General features: G+C 44.9%; 1 protein-coding gene across 2 annotated transcripts in view; it reads left to right on the top strand.

Moving 5' to 3' along the window:
• The window catches only part of LOC119971290 (neuropilin and tolloid-like protein 2), a 64,997-nt gene extending 42,875 nt beyond the window's left edge, over window positions 1-22,122 (top strand). The window contains exon 10 of one of the 2 annotated variants that reach the window (XM_038806652.1): window positions 20,887-22,122. In XM_038806652.1, the coding sequence (XP_038662580.1) occupies window positions 20,887-21,470 (584 nt within the window). In that variant the 3' untranslated portion in view covers window positions 21,471-22,122. The remainder of the gene's footprint in view (window positions 1-20,886) is intronic. The other variant, XM_038806653.1, reaches the window with a different exon arrangement.
• The last annotated feature ends 813 nt before the right edge of the window (window positions 22,123-22,935 follow it).

The following is a 22,935-nucleotide window of genomic DNA, read 5'->3' as shown; positions in this document are numbered from 1 at the left end:
ACCTTTGGGTTCCTGGAAGCCTGTCCCACTATTGGGACAGTTCTTCTCTTTGCCAGAGCTATAAATGACAAACATGAGGTTCAAGGACTCTGAAGAGGAGCCATAGAGACTCAAATCCATTGGCCGTTGTTCATGGCGGAGGAGGTGGCCCGCAATTAGCTGGCCAACTGGCTGACTTTCGGGGCACACTTGATTTCTGGCACTGACATGATGGGCCGAAGGGCCTCTTTCTGTGTTGCAAAACTACATGACTCTATGAAAGTAGAGATATATTCAAAGTGCAGAGGGCAGTGGAGAGTCAATGTTTGAATTATTGCGAAAAACAAGATTTATATTTTTTCTTGCACGTTCACAACTTAATGAATATAAAGTAGCTTGCAACCAATGCAGTGCAGTCAATGCTGTGATGCCAATTTATGCACAGCAAATCCCAACAACAGCAATGTGAAAAAGCCATGGACTGGATTCTTCTGCCCTGCCCACCGCAAGAAAGCCCATGGGCGAGAAGCCGACAGTGGAAAAATCCATTGACCTCGGGCGGGATTCTCCCATCGCCGGGCAAACTCAGCCATAGAGTCCCACCCCAGATAATGTGTTTTTGTGATGTTGATTGAGGTATAAATGTTAGTGAGGACATCAGGGATAACTCCCTGCTCTTATTCAATTTGGTCCCATGGAATCATTTACATCCACATGAGAGGCAGAGCCTCTATGAAACATGGGGCGCGATTCTCCCATACCGCGCCGTATGGGAGAATCGCCGTTCGTGCCATTTTTTTCCCGTGGCGCCGATCCAACGCCGGCACGCAGTTCTCCAAGGAGCAGAGAATCGGTGCCATTTGCGCCGGTGCGTTTGGCGCGGCGCCAGTCGCGGGCCACTGTCCGCAGCCGGGCCACCGATTCCCGGCCTTGATGGGCCAAGCGGCCGCGCAGAAACGGCAGAGTCCCGCCGGCGCTGTTCACACCTGCTCGCAGCCGGCGGGAACTCTGCGCGTTGGGTCGGGGGGCTGCCTACGGGGCGGCTAAAAGCGCTCCTTCACCGGGGGGGGGACCTCCGATGGGGTCTGGCCCGCGATCGGGGCCACCAATCGGCGGGCCGGCCTCTCCAGCCCCGGCCCTATTTTATTACGCGGCCGGCCCCTGACCCCCCACACATGTTGCGTTGGGGCCGGCGCGCTGAGGAAGTCCCCCACGCGCATTTGCGGGTTGGCGCGGCCCATGCCGGGAAGGGAGGCTGGAGCGGCGTGAACCGCTCCAGCACTGTGCTGGCCCCCCTGTGGGGGCCAGAACTGCTACTGCTACTACCCGTGCCCGTTTCGCACCATCGTGAAACACGATGGAGTTCACGACGGCGCGAACACTGTCTCCATTCCGGAGAATCGTGCCCCTGGTAACTGGAAAATGGCATTTCTAGCAGGAAAGCTTCCCTGTAGTACTGCACTTAGCCTAGATGTGGAGGTGTACACACACCCGTCTGATGTCGAGACAAGAGCGTTACCCATTGAGCCATGACTAACACAGAGGAGACACTAGAGAAATTTAGGCTTAATAGCCCCTAATCTTAAAAATAATCTTGCAGGAGAAGATGCAGTATGCTAATGAATGGCTGGGGAACAGGAATCCAGAACATTACTGTAAATTAAACTGAGATTAAGACAAAGGGATTCAGATTTAAACTTGGAAAAGCTGTTTTTGGGATTGATATCAATATTTTTTTCACTTGCAATGCAAGGTGATTTTGAGGGGTGGGGGAGATACAGACAAAGACGAGTTTCCATAAAATGCTGAGGATTTTCCTTTGGTAGCTGTTGTAAAAGAGTCCAAGTGTGGTTATTTTTTGCCAGGTTTAATCTGGTAAATGCAATGAGTTTTACTGCGGGTGAGGATCGACACCCAGACCCAGAGAGAAATAAGACAGATTTCTCCAAACCCTGTTGTCCCTCCCACATTTAGAATTCATGCGTAAACTTTCCAACCTGGTGCTGGGCTTCCCAAAAAGCTCCTTCTGATGACAGGACAGAGAGAGAGACAGAGGGAGAGAGTATAAGCGGAGGCTTTGCAGGGTGGGGGTCTGTGTCAGCTTCTCTATAGAAATGGGAACTGAGTCTCTTGGTGGGTGAACCTGAAAAGCTACTCAATTTAACTTTAGTTGATTGAAAGATTTCAGTTGAGTGAAGAGTCGGATTGATTGGTGACGACCCGCTGTCCCGTTACTCGGCTTCTGTATTGTCCTTGTGATGATTTCAAATTACATCATGTTTGCGATGTCTGTCAACCTGTCAGTCCACTCTGCTTCTCACTCCTGGGTCATACATTCTCCCTTATCTCACCTAACATAAGCCATTTTCATGGAACTTTTTCTGTTTGCGATCCTGCTGACCTTACCCAATAGTTGGGATACCTATGTTAATTTCAGGATGCGCCGCGACCCTTTTTATCCCAGCCGGTCGCGACCCCCACTTTGAAAAAGCCTGGATTAGAGTCTCGGTCTTGCTTGGCAATATTCTGATGCCCAACAAGATTATTTAAAAAGCATCTAACAGCATGGCCCAATTGGCACTAAGGCGGTAAATAAACAATATCCCGACCATGATAATAGAATATATATACCGAAAGCTTCTAAATGCTGAAAGGTAGTTCCAAACACAGCAGCTACCACAGGCATCGACAGACTGTATTCAACATTTTATCAACATAACTAATGTTAAATACGGTACTGCGCATTGGGGAAGAATAAGCCTATCATTTTTATACTGGCGGTTCGCTTGGAAATCTTATAATTCGCTGAAAACAACGGAGTGAAATCTCTTTGAAATTTAGCTGTTAAAATTCACTAATGGACAGTGAGAGGCACAAGAGTTAAACGTAAATTGCTGTCAAAGACTGGATCCAGTGCTTGATCATTTTCATTTCAAACGGCCAAGGCGGTCCTCCTGAGCCCGAAACCATGTATTGATATATTCATATCTTCTCATATTGCTTGGTACAAACCAGCAGAAGAACCATCCTTTCCAACATCTTTTCTTTATGAATGTTGGCAGGAGTGGTTTGCACAGTCTGCCCGAAAGGCGAACATACGCATGGAATTTTTACTCTTTTGTCTCATACAAATTTTCAATTCAATCATTTAATTTAATGGAAAGATTAAACATGCTGCCGAAAACTGTTGAAGTGAACCATTTATTTTGTTTTAAAAACATGGTTCAAGGGATTCTTGTTTATGCACTGAAGGTTGCCCAGCGGTATAAACATTTGCCACTTATGTCTAATGTTGGCAATATTTCATTTATTTCTGTTTCGCATGCTGGACCTTTCATGGAGAGGAAAGGGTTGATTTCCTTGCCCTCTGTCCGCCTAGGCACCTAGAAGATGGAATATGTCCAAAGTAAGCTCAATTGCACTTACCTGAACCTCTTTGTATTCAGGCCATTATCATGCATCTATTGCAGGTCTGCCATCTAGCAGGATCTTGCACCTAGAATTCGCCCAGAAATGCAGTCATTTCTACATACCTGTTAGTCTTACAGCAGCAGCAATGGCCACTGGCATCCACATCTTCAAACTGTTCTCCAAAAACTGCAGCCAAAAAGTCTTCAGGTGAAAAATATCTGGGGAAGCTAAACGTACTTTTTTACTTACCTTTTTGAACCTCATTGACTTTGCTGACAGCTTAATATGGGAGCTAGGAGCAAAGCTCTGCACCAACATAAGGAAAATATAGCAGATGCTGGAATCTGAAACAAGAACAGAGAATGCTGGAAAAACTCAACAGGTCTCCCAGCATCTATTAGGAGAGAAACAGAGTTAACGTTTCAAGTGATAAGCTCTTTGCCGGAACTGAAAGGAGGGAGAATGTGTCAGAGGAGAAGAAACTGCAAAAAGTAACAACTTTAAGAAAACGACAGATGGCCTGGTGTCAGAAGGGATGGGGTGTTTTGCATTGAGGCAATACACAAATGGAATATTTTTAAAGAAGGAGAGGGTTCACGTGATGTGAGTGTCGGTGCAGCTGCGTTGTTTCGGGCTCTAGCACTATTCATCTATTAATCTCTTTTTTTTTTAACCTGAAGCACACCGCATTATTTGTTGTTGGTGTGTATGTCCAGTGCTATTTTGCTGGAATATCTTGGCTAAACTTTGGCAATGGGGAGCAAAGTTAAGTCAAGAAAATCTTTGTTTGATTGAGGCGGTTGGAGATAGCCGGGGTGAGGCCCAGTTCACAGCGACGGTTTCCCTGGTGAGCGTGCTAATACTTCAGAAAAGCTGCTGGCGTCAAGGTAATGGCTGCCATTGTGAGTGAAATTGTGGACGACCGTCGTGACTCCCTGGCACAGATTATTGGTGCTCACGTTTTTGAACTGGGGGATATACTAAAGAGAATGGATGAAGCAGGAAGAGCGGCCTGTCAGTCGATAGGGCAATCTCCTCAGTGGGGGCTCACCATCAGTCCTTGGAAATCCTACTGCATATTATGTCGAACACCTTGGTTGATTCTGGGAGATGGGGTTGGACAGAGAGTGTCCGAGCGCCTGGTCTTCTGAGTGGAGCTGGGGATGTATTCAAGGCCAAATTTGAGAACCGGCTGCTATTCTTTCACTATCTCGATTTGAAGGTTGGGCATTTTGAGTTTGATGGGGCACATTGCATCCCGTCTTAGAGGCCTGGGGTGGGTCAAGGGTTCCGATCACTGGTCTTACATTGTCTTGTCCTTTATTTTCATCAAGAAGGGTTGGAGGAGGCCAGACACGATGGGTCTTTGGCACCTGCCAGCACCTCGGTTTGTCACCACCGGGCTTCGTGTTAACGATATTGGGGAGGGGCAAGGGCTTTGGTGAAACTCTGGATGGATCCTAGATGTTGCTCGATGATTCCATCATGGCTTTCGCCTTTCCAAGCTCTATGGATGGTATCATTATCCATCTATAACCCTGAAATTTCTTCCCTTGTCGCTATATCGTTGATTTTGTGTTATTGCCTTTTTTCCAGACAAAGGTGGATAACGTGTGAGCACCGAGGCGGGTTTTTTCTTTACTTTCTTGTGGATGTGGGCATCACTGGTTGGGCCAGCATTTATTGCCCATTGCTGTGGATCTGGAGTCACATATAGGCCAGACCGGGTAAGGATGACGGATATCCTTCCCGAAAGGACATTAGTGAAACAAATGGGTTTTTATAACAATTGACAATGGTTTTGTGGTTATCATTAGACTTTTAATTCCAGATGTTTTTATTGAATGCAAATTTACCATCTGCCCTGGTGGGATTTGAACCCAAATCCCCAGAGTACTACCCTGGGTCTCTGGATTACTAGCCCAGCGACAATACCACTACACCACTGCCTCCCCGTTTGCTGCCTGTTGTCCTGGTGTGGTGAAAATCATGCTTAGTTGGTAATATAGGGTTGTGCAGTATTTACCTAGTTTTGTTATTATATATGTGCTGTAATCCTTGCTTCTACAATCAGGGGGTACTTTTTTTTTAGGTACCCATCACTTTGTTTACAGAGTAATGCCACAGCAAGGTGGTGGGTAGATGGTTTGGTGTAGAGGTGGTTGATATGACCTTACAAGTCCTGATTGTTGGTGATTGAGGAAAATCACCCATTAGAACTATTGGTGTCATTTTTCTTTTGTACTTTTGCTCTTCTGTGATTATGGAATTCTTGCTGGTCTCCTATGAAGGTACAGACAGATTATGTGTCCGAGAGAAGACTGGATTCCTCTTCTGTGTTTGGTGCCTCTGGTTTGCTGGAGTAGAGGGAAATATGTATTGGTGCACGCCTTGGTGTGGTCAGTTAATCCTCGGATCTCTAGCCTTTCTTGGGCTGGTCTTATACATTTACTTGGCTGCACAGGTAGCGGCAGTGGTCACTTGATTGAGTAAGTTAGGCAGGAGTAACTGTGTTTATCTGGGTCAGGTGGAGGGTATATTGGGTGATGGAGTAGGTCACCCTCCCCCCAGAGATGTCCTCTTTTGGTCTGCTCTCTTTCTCGAGATATGGTTCCTGTGGTAGTCACCACTGATGTATATGTTGTATATAGAGGATGTCAGTGTAGGTGTTTTGTGGTAAGGCCCTGTACTACAGGTACGGGGGTAGTTCCCTGCCTGCTGGCTCCGCCCAGTAGGCAGAGTATAAATATTTGTGCTCCCAGTACAGCAGCCACTTCACCAGCTGCTTTAGGAGGCCACACATCTTCGTGTAATAAAGCCTCGATTGCATCCAACTTTCATCTTTGTGTAATTGATCGTGCATCAGTTCCATGGGGAGGTAGTGTCCTGTTGGCTGCAGGGCCTGAGTGTGAGTCTGAAAGATTTGGTTCAGCATTGTTAGTGTCTTTCTTCGGTTGGAGGTTAGGCTGGCTGGAGGAATACAGTGATCTTATATAGAGATTTCCAGACTGTGCTCCGTCTTGAGGTTTGGGCTCCTTGGGGTGGAAGTGTCCTGTTTCTTATGAGGTTATGCTGTTCTGTCTCTGGCATTGTTTTTGTGAAGCTGTACATTGCGTGACCGTATTTGATGTTTAGTGGCTCATCCTGGTGTTCCTCGCTTTCTGGGGTTTCCTTTCTTTAACTGGGCGGGGGAGCGCTGATACAAGCTCCGATTATTTTCTATTTAGTTTTAGGGGTTTCCCTTATCATGTTGGGGGTGGAGACGGAGGGTAGAGAGAGTTATACCCCTTCTCGAGCTACCCCATTGGTGACTATCTTGACAGCTCTTCTTCTCCTTATCAATGGGGTTTCCTCAGTGGAGGATGGTTTAAGTCTCCCAGTGTCGGTAGGGGCCTGCCTGGTGCCTCTGATTTGTCTGCTGATGAGAGAGGTCTGTGTGATTCAGGTCTTGGCATGGAGTACATATCCTTGGTCTACTTGCTCCTGTACGAGGGTGTACACCACCAAGTCACGTCTTCAACTGAAGGCGGTAGCACGGTATCACAGTGGGTTGCACTGTTGCTCTACAGCTCCAGGGTCGCAGGTTCGATTCCTGGCTTGGGTCACTATCTGTGTGGAGTCTGCACGTTCTCCTCGTGTCTGTGTGGGTTTCCTCCGGGTGCTCCGGTTTCCTCCCACAAGTTCTGAAAGACGTGCTGTTAGGTGAATTGGACATTCTGCATTCTCCCTCTGTGTACCCGAACAGGCGCCGAAATGTGGTGACTGGGGGCTTTTCACAGTAACCTCATTGCAGTGTTAATGTAAGCCTACTTGTGCCGATAAAGATTATTATTGTTATGTTTTTGCTTGAGGTATCGTTCCATTAACTGGAGGCTTTGGGAGGCTGGGTTAAGTTTTGTATGTGTAGCTTTGTCTAATGTAGAGAGGCGTACATCTTGGGGCCATGTGCTCCTGGCTTTATCTTGGTATCCTGCTCTCTTGGTATCTTTTTATTGTCATTGTGTATGTGAGGGGAGACACCGTCCACAATGATTGCAAAGTGAATCAATTGCATGAATATTTCCTGGGCTTCTCTGCATATGTGGAATAATTACTCTGCACCGTACTGGATTTTGGGGTTTTGTTGCGTCTTGTGATTATATGTAAAATATCTTCTTCAAATTAATGGGCTCAAAATTGAGTTCCACACTGGGCAGCGGGCCGATCACAAGTCACTCGATTCACGATACCCAGTGCAATCTAGATCTCGTCCCCGCTGATGAGATCCAGATCTAAATATTTAAATGAGCTATAACCGGATTTACCTGGCACCCGGGACTCAACGACCACGCCGAGAAGACCTCGTAGACAAACGTAAACCAGTCGTAACAGCACCTGGGAGGGTCTCTGAGGTCTTTGGAGACACCGGGTGGTTGAGGGCAGGGCAGGGTGACGCCCTGACGCTCCCCTGACACCCAGGCACCTTGGCACTGCCAGCCTTACACCCAGGCTGTGCCACCTAGACACACTGGCAGTGCCGTGGTGCCCAGGTGCCAGGTTGGCATTGCCAGAGTCAGGCCCAAAGGAGTCCCTGCCAGGTAGATTGGAGTAAGGGCGGGGCTCATGGGGGCCTCCCCAAGGTTGGGAGTTGGGCATCAAAAGGGGAGGGGGAAATGATCGAGGCTGCCGGACAAAATGGCGCCCCGATCTGCTAGAAGCCTTTAGCTCGCCAGTAGGAAATCCTTCGAATTGTGGCCTCGGCAGGGAGAAATTTCCCACGGCCAAGAAACAACGTTTTGTTGGATAATGGGGTGTTCCTCAGCGCTGCAGCGACTGAGAAACATCCCACTAAACATACCATTCACTGGGCTTTAACTTCAGTCCAATGAGTCATGCTCATTGCCTTTATGAAATTTTTCTAGACTTGTTGTTTTTATTTTGGGGTTAAAGAATCCTTAGCTGGCTTCTGCAAAGGTGCAGACAGTTCTCATATCTGAGGAAAAGACCTAACTCACCTCATTTCCATTTGTTAAAGAACCTATACTTACCTTTGTCAGTTCATGGGTCTGGAACGCCAGTTTCTGAACAACCTCGGGCCTCCTGCACATGCGCTGACCAGGAAATAACTGCCCATGTGGAGCTTGTGATTTATAATGTTCTTCAGACCAGGGACAGGTCCTGCCGGCTTGCGTAGAAGGGAAAAAAAGAGATACCGGCATGCAAAAGAAGACAAGGTGACGTGAGCCAGAGTGTCATCATCCTGTTGGTGTCCCGGAGGGCAGGGAGAAGGCCACAACCAGAGAGGGGGACATGGAGAGGTCCAAAAAGGAGTTCCAGGCGAGGGTTAATAACCAGAGGACAGAGAACTTGGGTCCCTTTGGTGACATTAAAGGAAATGGCGGCGTAATAGGCTCTGAATTCACAAAAGAGCTGCAAGGAGCAGCCTTTGAATTAAGTGGGCACGAGAGGAGCTCTTAAGATGCAGGAAAGCAACCACAAATTGGTAACTCCATGCTGTGAGCTGTCAGGGCAAAGGTTCCCCTCTGGAGCAGTGGTGTTCTGTTTGGCACAGCCGAAGATCTGAGAGTGTGTGTGAAAAATGAAGCTTGAGCATACTCTGAGATCCAGGGGAAAAGAACCTCAGAGAGAATTCCAAGGCCAAGGAGAATTCTTGGGTCACTGTCTTTGTGGAGTCTGCACATCCTCCCGTGTCTGCGTGGGTTTCCTCCGGGTGCTCCGGTTTCCTCCCACAGTCCAAAGACAGGCAGGTTAGGTGGATTGGCCATGATAAATTGCCCTTAGTGTCCAAAGTTACCCTTAGTGTTTGGTGGGGTTACTGGGTTATGGGGATAGGGTGGAGGTGTTGACCTCGGGTAGGGTGCTCTTTCCAAGAGCCGGTGCAGACTCGATGGGCCGAGTGGCCTCCTTCTGCACTGTAAATTCTATGATTAAAAAAGAGGAGTTTAAAGCCCTCAAGAGAAAGATGTGTTTCAGTGAGATTGGTTGGCTCACAATGCGACAGATAGGGGCAGCAGGGTAGCAAGGGGCAGCAGGGTAGCATGGTGGTTAGCATAAATGCTTCACAGCTCCAGAGTCCCAGGTTCGATTCCCGGCTGGGTCACTGTCTGTGTGGAGTCTGCACGTCCTCCCCGTGTTTGCGTGGGTTTCCTCCGGGTGCTCCGGTTTCCTCCCACAGTCCAAAGATGTGCAGGTTAGGTGGATTGGCCATGCTAAATTGCCCGTAGTGTCCTAATAAAGTAAGGTTAAGGGGGGGTTGTTGGGTTACGGGTATAGGGTGGATACGTGGGTTTGAGTAGGGTGATCATGGCTCGGCACAACATTGAGGGCCGAAGGGCCTGTTCTGTGCTGTACTGTTCTATGTTCTATGTTCTATATCTGGGTGGGTTGCTGAGAAATCCTTGGAATCTATTTTGGTTGCATCTATCATGTAGCATGGCGTGTCAGACCATGATGTGGACCTGAAGAAGGAGCAGTGCTCCGAAAGCTAATTATTCAAAACAAACCTGTTGGACTTTAACCTGGTGTTGCAAGACTTCTTACTGTGTCCGACCATAGTTCATTGTTAATTCACATGTACCTCATACTTACCCTGAATATAAGAATACAAGATACATATTGTAAATTGTTTTATCTTGAACTTGTATAGTGAATTTTATTTTCGGTTGATCCTACCCCAAGTGTAGTAGTTAAGGGGCTAGCCCCTTTAAAGGACATATGAACGAGGAATTAGGAGCAAAAGTAGGCAATTAAGCCCCTTTGAGCCAGCTCCATCATTCAATCAGAGCATGGCTGATCTCTTCCTGGTCTCAAATGCACCTCCTGACTTGTTCCCCATATCCCTTTAACCCATTTTTTAAAATCAGAACGTTTTCTGAGGGGAGGGGGTCATGTGATCTGCTCGTCCAATCAAGGACGGTGTTGGGAATTCACTGGGACATGTTTGGACTTGTCCTGGCAGTTGGACCTGAGAGTTGACTATGGAAAGAATGTTTTACAGCACTCTGTCAATAGTTGTTTAAGTTGTCATTAATGCACTATCAATTACTACGAGACGAGAGTAGAGTGTAACCGAGGCTTTATTAAGCAGAGTTGTGTAGCCTCCTGCAGCTGCTGCCGTAATGGTTGCAGCTCGGTGAGCACACACATTTATACTCCGCCTACTGGGCAGAGCCAGCAGGCAGGGATCTACCCCAGTACCTGTAGTACAGCAGCCTTACCGTATTACATCTCGTATGTGATATATACAACAGTGGTGACTACCACGGTCATAAATCGTGTTTTATAAATTAACTTGCGGAGCTGAGTCTTGAAGTCATTACATTTTCAACGCAATAAAGACGAGCAACTCAGATTGCAAGGATTCAAGGAAAAGGTCTGATTGCAAGAATTGTAGAACAAGTGCAGACAAGTCCAGCCTGTAAGAAAGAGAACAGTCAAAATGCCTCTTTTCAGAAAACTTTTCATTCAATCCTGTTGCAAAAGATTGGGTGCCGTAAAATTATTTTAGCGTGCAAATGAAGTGGGGGGGGGGCAATGCAGAAAGTAACTTTGTTAACCGCGTGTGGGGCACAGACAGGCATCTGATTCGAAGCTTAATGTCCCAGGACACCCCTGATACCAAAACATTCACAGAGACCAGAGTTACACAAAGAGAACCACCACCTAAGACCCCATTAATTTGACAATGTTACAAGTTTAATTTGACCAGGAGAGCCCCAGGGAGACCATTGCAGTCTTTGTGGGAACGCTGAAGAAGATTGCAGAGTATTGTGATTTTGGGAGTACATTAAACGCAAAACTAAGAGATTGTTCAGTATGTGGTGTTAACAATATAGCCACACAAAACAAACTTTTGGTACAATTGGAAGTACGTTTTAAAAAGGCCCTGAGATTGCTTTAGCTAAGGAGAATGTGGAGAAGGGCACCTAGGAGTTACAAAGCCCTCTGAGCAGCGCATTCCACCAGTTAGAGTGGGAAACCGCAAGCAGCAGTGGCGTCAGGCGCGAAGGCGCTGGTTCAAATAAGGAAATGAATATAAGAACTGGAAAAGCCAGAAGGTATAAAAGATTAAACTCACAGCCTAGGATGGACACTCACAGCCTAGGATGGACTCAGAATGTGCAAAGTGTGGAGGAAACCACCCTCCAAATGTATACAGATTGAAAGAAGCTGAATGCTGCAGGTACGGGAAACTAAAGGACATTTGAGACATAAGTGAAAATAAAAGTTGAGCCTGCCCAGCACTAGTAGCCAACAGTAACTAGCTCAATAGAAGAACTACAGTCACTGGAGCTACATCACTCTATGAGAAAGAAGAGGTCACCAGACAGACTGAGTTAGTGATGGACCAGTGTAAACATTTTGATTATCATTAATGTTTTGGCAATTGTGTAATAAGTAACTTAAAGGAGGTGCCAACTACTTTAAGGGACATTCTCTGAGGGAGAGGGTCATGTGACCCTTAGGCCAATCAGGGATGGGAGTTGGGAATTCATTGAGACATGTTGGGACTTGTCCCAGCAGTTGGACTGTAGAGCTGAGTATGTAAAGACCATTTTAAGCACTCTGTAAATAGTTGTAATAAATCATTGTGTCTTATAAGTTAACTGGTGGAGCCAATTTTTGAAGATTATGCAATGCAATCTTGCAGCTTTATTCAGTTAGTGTTTTGAATCTCAAACTTTGCTTACTTTAGATAAAACGTTATTGGTTCTGTGGTAGCATGGCCCCTTTTTGGGGGTGGGTCTGGCAGGCCACATGACTGGCTCAGGGCCAATCGTGCAAGAGTGCTCAAACATCAGCCAATAGCGAGTTAGCGCGGGTTCCTGGGAGCAGGGGCCCAGTCAGTGTGGAACCCGGTACATCAATGAGATAAGACCCATCCTATTGTGTTCTGTGTTTGTAAATATACCAGCCTTTGCCTTCTATTACTAAACCCCTTTGCTGCCACTGGAAGCCTCCAGAATTTGTCTCAAGCCACCAACGGTCCCAGTTGTTATTTGCTTGCACCTGCAAACACTTCAATCAACCTGCTGGGGTATAAAATTCCATGGCAGTGTATAAGGTACTGAGACCTGGCATTGTAGATCCAGTCCCCTTTTCACCTTCTTGCAGCCATGTTGGTTAGGTATCAGAACAATGTTAGTGAGCCTGTCTTCAGGGACAAGGGGAAATGAGAATAGAGAGAGAAAGAGTAATAAATAAAACTTACTTTAACTCTTCATTCATAGAATTACATAGAATTTACAGTGCAGAAGGAGGCCATTCGGCCCATCGAGTCTGCAGCGGCTCTTGGAAAGAGCACCCGACCCCCTACCCAAGGTCAACACCTCCACCCTACACCCATAACTCAGTAACCCCACCCAACATTAAGGGCAATTTTGGACACTAAGGGCAATTTATCATGGCCAATCCACCTAACCTGCACAGCTTTGGACTGTGGGAGGAAACCTGAGCACCCGGAGGAAACCCACGCACGCACGGGGAGGATGTGCAGACTCCGCACAGACAGTGACCCAAGCCGGAATTGAACCTGGGACCCTGGAGCTGTGAAGCGATTGTGCTATCCGCAATGCTACCGTGCTGCCTTCTCCCTTCTCCACTCGAATAGTTGCATCTGCATCCGTTCCCAAGTCCATATGTTCCCTTTACCTTCTATTACTTCTCTAAGCTATTTTTTAATGCCGTCATTACATAGGGAACAGAAACAATTCACCTGACCTAAATAGTCAATGCCAACAAAATATGTGCCACTCGAGTCTCCTTATCTAGGTCTACCATTATAACTTGTATTACAAAGGAAGTTGATGTTACTACTGGCCAAGTCAAATCCCAGGGTGGAACCCGGCTTGATAGATCCTAACTTAAATTTTTTGTTTAGAGAGATGGAGGGCGGGCTGGCACAGTGACATAGTGGGTAGCACTGCTGCCTCACAGCGCTGAGGACACAGGTTCGATCCTGGCCCCGGGTCACCGTCCATGTGGATCTATTTGGATAATGTGGTAGTTTATAGTGACACATGGAAGAAGCAGGTCAGGCAATTGGAGGAGTTATTTAAACAACTGCACTTGGCCAATTTAGTCATCAATTTGGCCAAAAGCGAGTTTTCCAAAGCACAAGTGACCTACCTGGGACACGTTGTGAGACAAGGGGTACCCAGCACAGCCAAGGTAAGGGCGTTACTAGATTTCCCCGCAATAGTTTATTGGGCTCAACCAAGCACCTCTCGTATATTAAATAAAATCTAATTTCACCTGTGCCGTGACTGTGGGTGATGTGGGGCTGGAATTCACCATGCACTAGCCCAGGGTGGCGTGACAACTTGAAAAACGTCATTCTGGGGATGTGGCATCGCTGCCTAGGCTAACATTTATTGTCCAACCCTTAATGCCCATGCTAAAGCAGTAGTGACCTGCCTTCTTGAACCACTGTGGCCCATGTGGTGTAGGTACATCCACGGTGCTGTTAGAGAAGGAGTTCCAAGATTTTGATGCAGTGATAGTAAAAGCACAGCTATATATTTGCAATAGTAAGTGGCTTTGAGGGGAACTTGCAGGTAGTGGTGTTCCCATGCGTTTGCTGCCCTTGTCCTTTTGGATGGTAGCTCTGGTGAGTTTGGAAGGTGCTACCTAAGGAACTTTGGTGAGTTCCTGCAGTGCATCTTGGAGATGGTGCACACTGCCGTTATGATGCTTTGATGGTGGAGGGAATGAATGTTCTATCCCCTTCATAAATATAGGAATTAGAATAGCAAGCCATCAGCCCTCTGGCATTACACCTTTTTCTAATGAATTACGTGTCTGTATGTTTCTGCTATCTTGTCCCTCGGTAATTTGGACCGCATGGATGCAATCCATCTGGACAAGAAGCTTAATTTCTTTTGCGTCTGATTACTTTATTCAATACATCCCCTTTTATTTTAAATGAACTTATCTCTCTTAGTTTCTGCTTCAATAACAATCTCCACTGGCACTCTCAATAGCTTCTGTGATAGAGTTTCTCTATCCTAAGTCACATTTCTTTAATCATATCTATATCCCTTGTTCTATACCGCAGTCACTGCAGTTGTCCAACCCTATCTACCTGCTCCAACCCCTTTATGATTTTAAACAATTCTATTGAGTTCTCCTTTAATTTCCTCTATCCTAACTCTTTCTCATCTTTCTTCATACTTTTTCATCGCAAGCAAGTGAATCTGAATTGTACCCTCTCTGTTACCTCAGTGAACTTCCTGTGGTGCGGTACCTAAAAGTAGAATCAGTGCTCCGGTTTTATTTTAGTAGCAGTGAATACCCATTTCCCTACCATCCCGGTGATAATTCTGTGTAACAAGTGCTTTTTCTGCCTATTCCTCTCAGTCTTCCGCCTGTCTAAATAGTGATATATCAGTGAAATTAATATTTCATATTCCAGCTCAGTGGATAAAATGTCTGCTGATGCTCTGTACTCTGGTTGACCTCTGTCTCAAAGAGAAGTATATTAGAGAATATTTTAATACTCTTGTACCCACCACAAGTATATTCAATATTTAATAGCCATCTGTCATCCATTATGCCATTACCAGTCTAAATACGTGGTCAAGTGCTTTCAGCTGCAGCAGGCAGAAACCACCAGCTAGGAGCACATTGATGAGAACGTCATAACATGCAGCATTGAGAGCTTTTGGCGCAGTGTGATTTTTTAACATATAACGAGGATTAATGAATGGACATTACAATGAGTACATTTTACCTTAATAACTAAAACCAACACAGAACTTGTTCATATCTTCAGGTAGGGCATGGATATTTACATCCCCACATTACATCATGTCTTAAAGATACTGGTATAGTATTTACAAGCTGTGTACTAAACTATCGTATGTTTGTTGGGCCTTTGTGATTGACCACGGCAGCTGGTGGAATTTCAATTTAAGGAATTAACTGAACCGAAGAGTTCGTCTCAGGAATGATGACCATGTAACCATTGTCAATTTTTCTTAAACCTCGTCTGGTTCACTTATGTCCTTTAGGGAAGGAAATCTACTCTTCTTACCTGACCTGACCTACATGTGGCTCCAGACCCACGGCAAGATGGTTGACTCTGAACTGACCCTCTGATATGGTGTGGCAAGGAAAATTCAGGATGGGCAACAAATGCTGGCCTTGCCAGCTATACTCTCATCCCATGATAGAATATATTTTAAAAGTATATAATGACAAAGTCGTCTTGTGACTCAGGGTGAAATACGTGCCATCCATTAAAACCACTGTGAGAAATTCCCTGAACATTTAACGTCTGATCATTTCGTGAAAATGCAGGTCATGTATAGTAGAGCACACAAGCTCCATTATTCTTCATTACATTGATTTCTTAAAGATTTGTTTTAAACTGGAGCTGTGTAGCTGTGAGTGCATCACAATAAATTACTTTCTATGGTTTTTCCAATAATGGATGCAATTTCTTTCCAAAGGCTGATAATTATTTTCCATCATGCTGCACATTCTACGCCATGGGCAGCACGGTAGCATTGTGGATAGTACAATTGCTTCACAGCTCCAGGGTCCCAGGTTCGATTCTGGCTTGGGTCACTGTCTGTGCGGAGTCTGCACATCCTCCCCGTGTGTACGTGGGTTTCCTTCGGGTGCTCCAGTTTCCTCCCACAGTCCAAAGATGTGCAGGTTAGGTGGATTGGCCATGATAAATTGCCCTTAGTGTCCAAGATTGCCCTTAGTGTTGGGTGGGGTTACTAGGTTATGGGGATAGGGTGGAGGTGTTGACCTTGGGTAGGGTGCTCTTTCCAAGAGCTGGTGCAGACTCGATGGGCCGAATGGCCTCCTTCTGCACTGTAAATTCTATGATAATCTATGTATAGTTTTATGGTTAATTCATAAAACCTGTGATGACTAATGGAGTTGAATTTTGAATCAATTAAGAATCCTCATACACAAATAAGTAGAGGCATGGAAACCATTTAACTACATATATTTTCCTCTTCAACCTATTGGTGGACTATTGCACCCTTGGTACACAGATAAATTACTTAAGATAAAAATGGAAAATATTCTGATTGCACATCATAAACTCAAATTTAATTTTACAATTACTCAGTTGTTACATTTGATGGTAAAATTCATATTTTTACAAGGGATTGCAACTGACACAGCAGTGCCAAGGTACTGGGGTAAAGTTTTAATCTTTACAACTTGAGCAATAAGTATTGCCTAGGCAAGCTATAAAGAGAAAAATCAAGCAGGGTGGATCCCATGCCTTTTAAGGATTTCTTCCAGACATTTAGGCTGAAGCAAAACCGGATGAGATCTGTTTCTCGAGTGATATTCTCCAATAGATTTTAGTTAAGATAAAAATCAACCTCACTGGTTTTGATTCCCACTGTGGGCAATGCTTAAAGCATCCAATCGTAGGTATGTTTAAAGCTTCTCTGGCCCATTTCAAATTTAGTATGTCTTCCAGGAATGAAGAGGTATGGGGAAATGCTGTTTATTAGTATTAGGATTTATAACATAGAAACAGACTAGATCTGGCAGCATCTGTGGAGAGAGAAACACATTTTGAATCCAGAATGACTCCTCTTTGTGTTGCGGTCCCAGTTGATGTTATAACTGAATGGGAAGATCCCAGAGTGGAACCTTGGCTCAAAAGTCCATAATGTTTACCTTTTTTTAAAAAAAGTGGAGTATTACGATCCCGGATCAAACCCCAACAGCTGCTCGGATACCATATAGAAACCCCAGTGTTTTATTTAATTTGTAAGACCATGAGGAAAAGATACTTCACTCCAGGAGTCATTTCACACATAAATAGGGGTACGGTATGTTAAAACAAACTGTATTATTAATACAGTATTACTAACTTTAACATCATAAAAAATATAGCTTACAATTACTATTCAAAATGCTTAACAATGACACAGGAACACTAAATCCTAATTGCTATCAATTATCCCTGCTCAAGCAAAACCCATCTCAAGTCAAAAACCAATTTTAAATGCAGTTAGCCACCCAGGAACACGTGCTATAAAGAGATGCTTTGGATAAACCACTTTGAGAGAGAGATCCACTGCCAGCCTTTTCAGGAACTGCTGTTCTGTTAACAGTCAAAATCTTTTTAACTAAACTGTTTTGAGAGAATAAGCTAGCCTGTTCACAGACTGATAAAACTCACTGTTTCTCCAGAAACTGCTGGTCTGTTCGCAGACAGATCTGAACTGAACTCAACACCTACCTGCTTCAGTCCCTGACTCCTCCAATTAGCTACATCATCTTATTAAGACTAAACACAATGGGCGGGATTCTCTGGCAAAGTCTGCCAGGTGCCCGGAGAATCCAGCCCGAGGTCAATGGAGTTCTCCATTCCACGCAACGTTCTTGCGGCGGTGGGGCGGGAGAATCCAACCCAATGTCTCTACTTATCTACTCCCCAGGGAACATTCTTCATTTAAACAAAATTCCATTGGCCCAACTTTTACGATGCATCAATTGCACTTCTTGGAGCCACACAACCAGGATTTTTAAGAAACATTACCACACCAGTCATACACACCAATCTAGGCTTTCAAGCCTATCTCACAGATGCTGCCAGACTTGCGGAGATTTTCCGGCACTTTGGTTTCATTTCAGATCACCAGCATATGCATTATTTTGCTTTTGTTACAGAAGCAGGTCATTCAACATAACGGGTCCATGCAAATGTTTATACTCCACACAAACCTTCATCCACCCTTCTTTCTTTAATTCCATCAATATATCCTTTGATTCCTTTCTCCTTCATGCATTTGTCTGGTTTCCCTGTAAATGCATCAGTGCTAATCACCTCAACTGGTCCTTATGGATTCAAGTTCCACATTCCAATTACTCTCTGGGTAAAGAGGTTTCTTTTGAATTCCTTATTGTGTATTGTGGGTACAGTGTGAAGAGAACAAGGAAGTGGTAAGTGTGTTTGGAATGAGAAAGAGGTTTTGCAGCAAGCCCTTGTGATTGTATTCTGAATGACATGGTGGAGCGAGGGAACTGTTTAAAGTGATGGTGAGGGATGAAAAGAAGGTTAGGAAATGTTATTCAGAGAGATGAAAAAATCAAACTGTACTCTTGCTGCTCTTGTGAAGTTATTGAATCCCTTCCTAACACTGAACCCAGGCCCTGGGGCAATGCTGCTTGTATTGGCCCTCTCAGCCACCTCTATCTAGCCCTCCTAGACAGTCACCCTGGTTATGCTTCTTCAGGTAATGGGGAAAAGATAATCTCCCTCCTTTCCCTGAATTCACCTACCAACACCTCCACGAAAGCATCAGAAAACCCGAGGAATACCCTGTACTTAACCCTCTTAACTGTAGGCCTGGTTAATTTTAACTTGATACATGCATTGAATGGGATAGCATAGGGCCAAGAGGTGTGGGGGGGATGCATAGTGAATGAACATTGGATATTTCTATTCCAGTGCCACAAAATCTTCACTTTAAGAGATGGATTCCTGTTTTAAATGGTGTGCAATAGGAAATTGCCCCATGAAAACAAGCAGGCTGCCTGTTCCCTGGTTTAATCAGGTTAGCAGCCAATTAGTTATATTAAAATGAGGCCTGGGAGTCTAAATCTCCTGGGGGGCATACTGGCATTGTGGCCCGTCATTCTGTTTCTTCATTCTGTTCACCGCCACCCCTCCTCACCTCAAGCACCCCCCCCCCCCCAACCCCCTCACCTCATGCCCCAATCCTACCCACTCATTGCCTATAGATAAATCTAGGCATTTGCTTCCATTGCAAACATCTCATGTGTTTCATGTTAACGATTGTTAAATGTTACTGTGCAACTGTTGCAAAATTAGATTTAAAGATTATGGCAGCCTTTAGAATGCCAATTGAGCTCTCATATTTCTTCACCATTTAGTCAGAATTTTTATCAGTTTATAAAATAATAATGGATGCATTTTAATAAAAAATAATCACGTTTGTCTAAGACCCCAAAGAGATCGTCTGTTTACTTTCATATTACCTTTGGAGCTGCAAATGAAGTAAATTTGAAAATAATGAAGAGATTTTATTGTAGAAGGATGGCCCATTACATTGAAATAGAATGGTTATGGGGTCTAACTAGTTTATAAGCTCGTCAGAATTCATGTGCAGTTTCCAGCAAGTTTAAAGATTTAGATATGTGACTACCTTTCAAAGAACTGATAATGATGCACTGCTGATTAGAAACAATATAGGACAGCATATGGGAGCAGAGGGAGCATCGGTCTGGTCCCCAATCTGTAATAACCACCCGTCTGCCCCGGGAAAGATGGACGGGGGGTTTCGGCGATGGCAGAGAACAGGAATTGAGAGGATGGAGGATATGTTCATAGACAGGAGCTTTCCTAGCTTGAGAGAGCTGGAGGAGAAATTTGGATTGGCAAGGGGAAACAAATTTAGGTATCTGCAGATGTGGGACTTCCTACGTAGACAGGTCTCAACCTTCCCGCTCCTACCACCAAGGCGGATTCAGGATCGGGTAGTTTCCAGAGTGGGGGTGGGAGAAGGGAAGTTCTCCGACATCTATAAGGAGCTCATGGGGTCAGAGGACATGCAGACTGAGGAGCTGAAGCGCAAATAGGAAGAGGGGTTAGGAGGAGAGATAGAGGATGGTCTCTGGGCAGATGCGCTGAGTAGAGTCAACGCGTCCACAACATGTGCCAGGCTCGGCCTGATACAATTCAAGGTAGTTCACCGGGCTCACATGACAGTGGCCCGGATGAGCAGGTTCTTTGGTGTAGGAGGCAGGTGTGCAAGGTCTGTGGGGGGGGGGGGGGGGGGGGGCAGCGAACCATGTCCATATGTTCTGGACTTGCCTGAAGCTTGTTAAAAACAAGGATGGACAAAAACCCAATAAAAAAAAAATTATTAAAAAAAACAAGGATGGCACCGAGTCCGGAGGTGGGGATTTTCGGGGTGTCGGAAGATCCAGGAATTCAGGAGGAGAAAGAGGCAGACGTTCTGGCCTTTGCCTCCCTGGTAGCCCGGAGACGAGCTTGGAGGGACTCTAAGCCCCCGAAGTCGGAGACATGCTTACTGACATGGCACGCTTTCTCTGTTTGGAGAAAATCAAGTTCCCCTTGAGAGGGTCACTGTTAGGGTGCACCCGGAGGTGGCAACCGTTCGTCGACTTCTTCGCAGAAAATTAATCGGCAGCAGAAAAGGAGAGGGGGGGGTTTCGTTTAGTTTAGAGTAGGGGATTTTAAAAAGTGGGACCTGTAAGGGAGGAAGCAGGTTTTTTGCACTATGTTTATAGACTTATGTATATTGTTTAATTTGTCGTTGTTGTAAAACCAAAAATACCTCAATAAAATGTTTATTAAAAAAAAAGAAACAATATAGGATACAGTGGAAACTCACAATGGTGCCTGATCAAATGTTGAGCTTAAGGTTTGATCCTGAATGGTTGGTCTAGTTCATTTCAAGTTCAAACTGTGTGCTGGTGTGATTGATAATATTTACAATTTTGGTTGGTTGTACTTTTTTGCAGAAAAGAAAAAACCTGGACTCTTTCATCAGATTACCAAAACTCACGGAACAATCATTGGTATTTCATCAGGGATTGTTTTGGTTCTTCTTGTCATTTCTGTACTGGTGCAATTAAAACAACCTCGCAAAAAGGTTTTGGCCCGCAAAGCAGCATTTAACAAATCGGGGTTTCAAGAAGTATTTGACCCTCCTCATTACGAGCTATTTTCTCTAAGAGATAAAGAAATAACGGCAGATTTGGCTGACTTGTCCGAAGACTTTGAGAACTATCATAAACTCAGGCGCTCTTCATCCAATGCCTCCAGGTGTATCCACGACCACCACTGTGGTTCACAACCACCGAGCATAAAGCAAAGCAGGACTAATTTAAGCACAATGGATCTTCCATTTCGGAATGATTTCTCCCAGCCACAGCCAATGAAAACATTTAATAGCACCTTCAAGAAAAGCTGCTATACCTTGAAGCACTCGCAGGACAGTCCAGAACGAGTCATAGAAGACAGAGTGATGGAGGAGATCCCTCCTGAGATCTACGTCCGTGGCAGAAATGACACTGTCCAACGTTCAATGTCCATTGACTTCTAAAGTGGAACTGCTGTGCTGTTACTGAGCACTGTCCTTTAATCTCTTTTTCTCCTGCAAATGCTGCTTTGTCACTTTGACATTTCATTTGCCATTTTAATATACCCTGATAAGCAGTTCAGCAACAAAATTAGTGGAACTGGGGTCACTTCTCCTTGACCCTTCTCATTGACTATTTCTGTGAGACGAACTGTCGACAAAAATTCTTAATAACAGGCTCTGTGTTCTGAAACTTGCTAATATTGTATTCTTGGTTGGTAATTATTGACTGTAAATACGCTAAAACGTTTAATTCTTTGGTTTCCTGCTGTTATCCCATTAATTGTTCCAGTCCACTGGAGAGAAGCTTTTCAACTGAAGTACAAAAGGATGAGAAGCAGCAGAATTGCATCAAACATCCTTTCAAGTATCTTTTTTTATTAACTTAAAGAGAAGTATAATTTTTAGACCCTGCTAGGCTATGGTTTTGAATGGCAGCATTTTCTACTTGTAATGGCCTTGTTTTTTTACATGCTAATTTAACACACCATTTAGATCCGGCCATCAACATGATTAAAGTTACCATTAGTGAGCTCACGGGATTGTGTATTTGCCAGTTCAAATAAAAAGCTTGTTGAAATGTAAAATCATTTCTTCCTGCTCGTACTACTGAGAACTTAATTTTCTGTTTCCATTACTTTTTTTTTGATAAATGGGAGTTAACCTTTACACGCTTAGTGGAATTCTGACACATCAAAGGGGTGGAAGAAGATGCTTTACCTTAATCCCAAAATGGTGGAAAGCAGGTCGGCTGTCTGTGGTGCCCAACAATGATGCGGGTGAGAAGTATTGACCATTTCAGATTTGTGCCTCACTTCCATGGGTGAACCCACACTGGTTATTGGCAACTGATTTGTGTGTATGGCAGGAAATTGATTTAGGCCAGGGTAATGCAATTTAAAGACATCCTGAACCCCTTCGCCACATGGTCGAGCTTAAACTATGAAAACAAGGCCCCACAATTCTCTGGTGTCTTTGGAAAGGAGTGGGCACAGTAAGAAGTCTTACAACACCAGGTTAAAGTCCATTGCAAAGATGATTCTGGATAGGAGCGAAAGGAACAGGGTAGTTGTTATGGGGGACTTTAACTTTCCAAATATTGACTGGAAACACTACAGTTCGAGTACTTTAGATGGGTCCGTTTTTGTCCAATGTGTGCAGGAGGGTTTCCTGATGCAGTATGTAGATAGGCCAACGAGAGGCGAGGCCGTATTGGATTTGGTACTGGGTAATGAACCAGGACAGGTGTTAGATTTGGAGGTAGGTGAGCACTTTGGTGATAGTGACCACAATTCGATTACGTTTACTTTAGCAATGGAAAGGGATAGGTATATACTGCAGGGCAAGAGTTATAGCTGGGGGAAAGGCAATTATGATGCGATGAGGCAAAACTTAGGATGCATCGGCTGGAGAGGAAAACTGCAGGGGA

This window comes from Scyliorhinus canicula, chromosome 9 (assembly GCF_902713615.1).
Source record: "Scyliorhinus canicula chromosome 9, sScyCan1.1, whole genome shotgun sequence".
NCBI lineage: Eukaryota > Metazoa > Chordata > Chondrichthyes > Carcharhiniformes > Scyliorhinidae > Scyliorhinus > Scyliorhinus canicula.
This window is presented reverse-complemented; position numbering and strand designations above follow the sequence as displayed.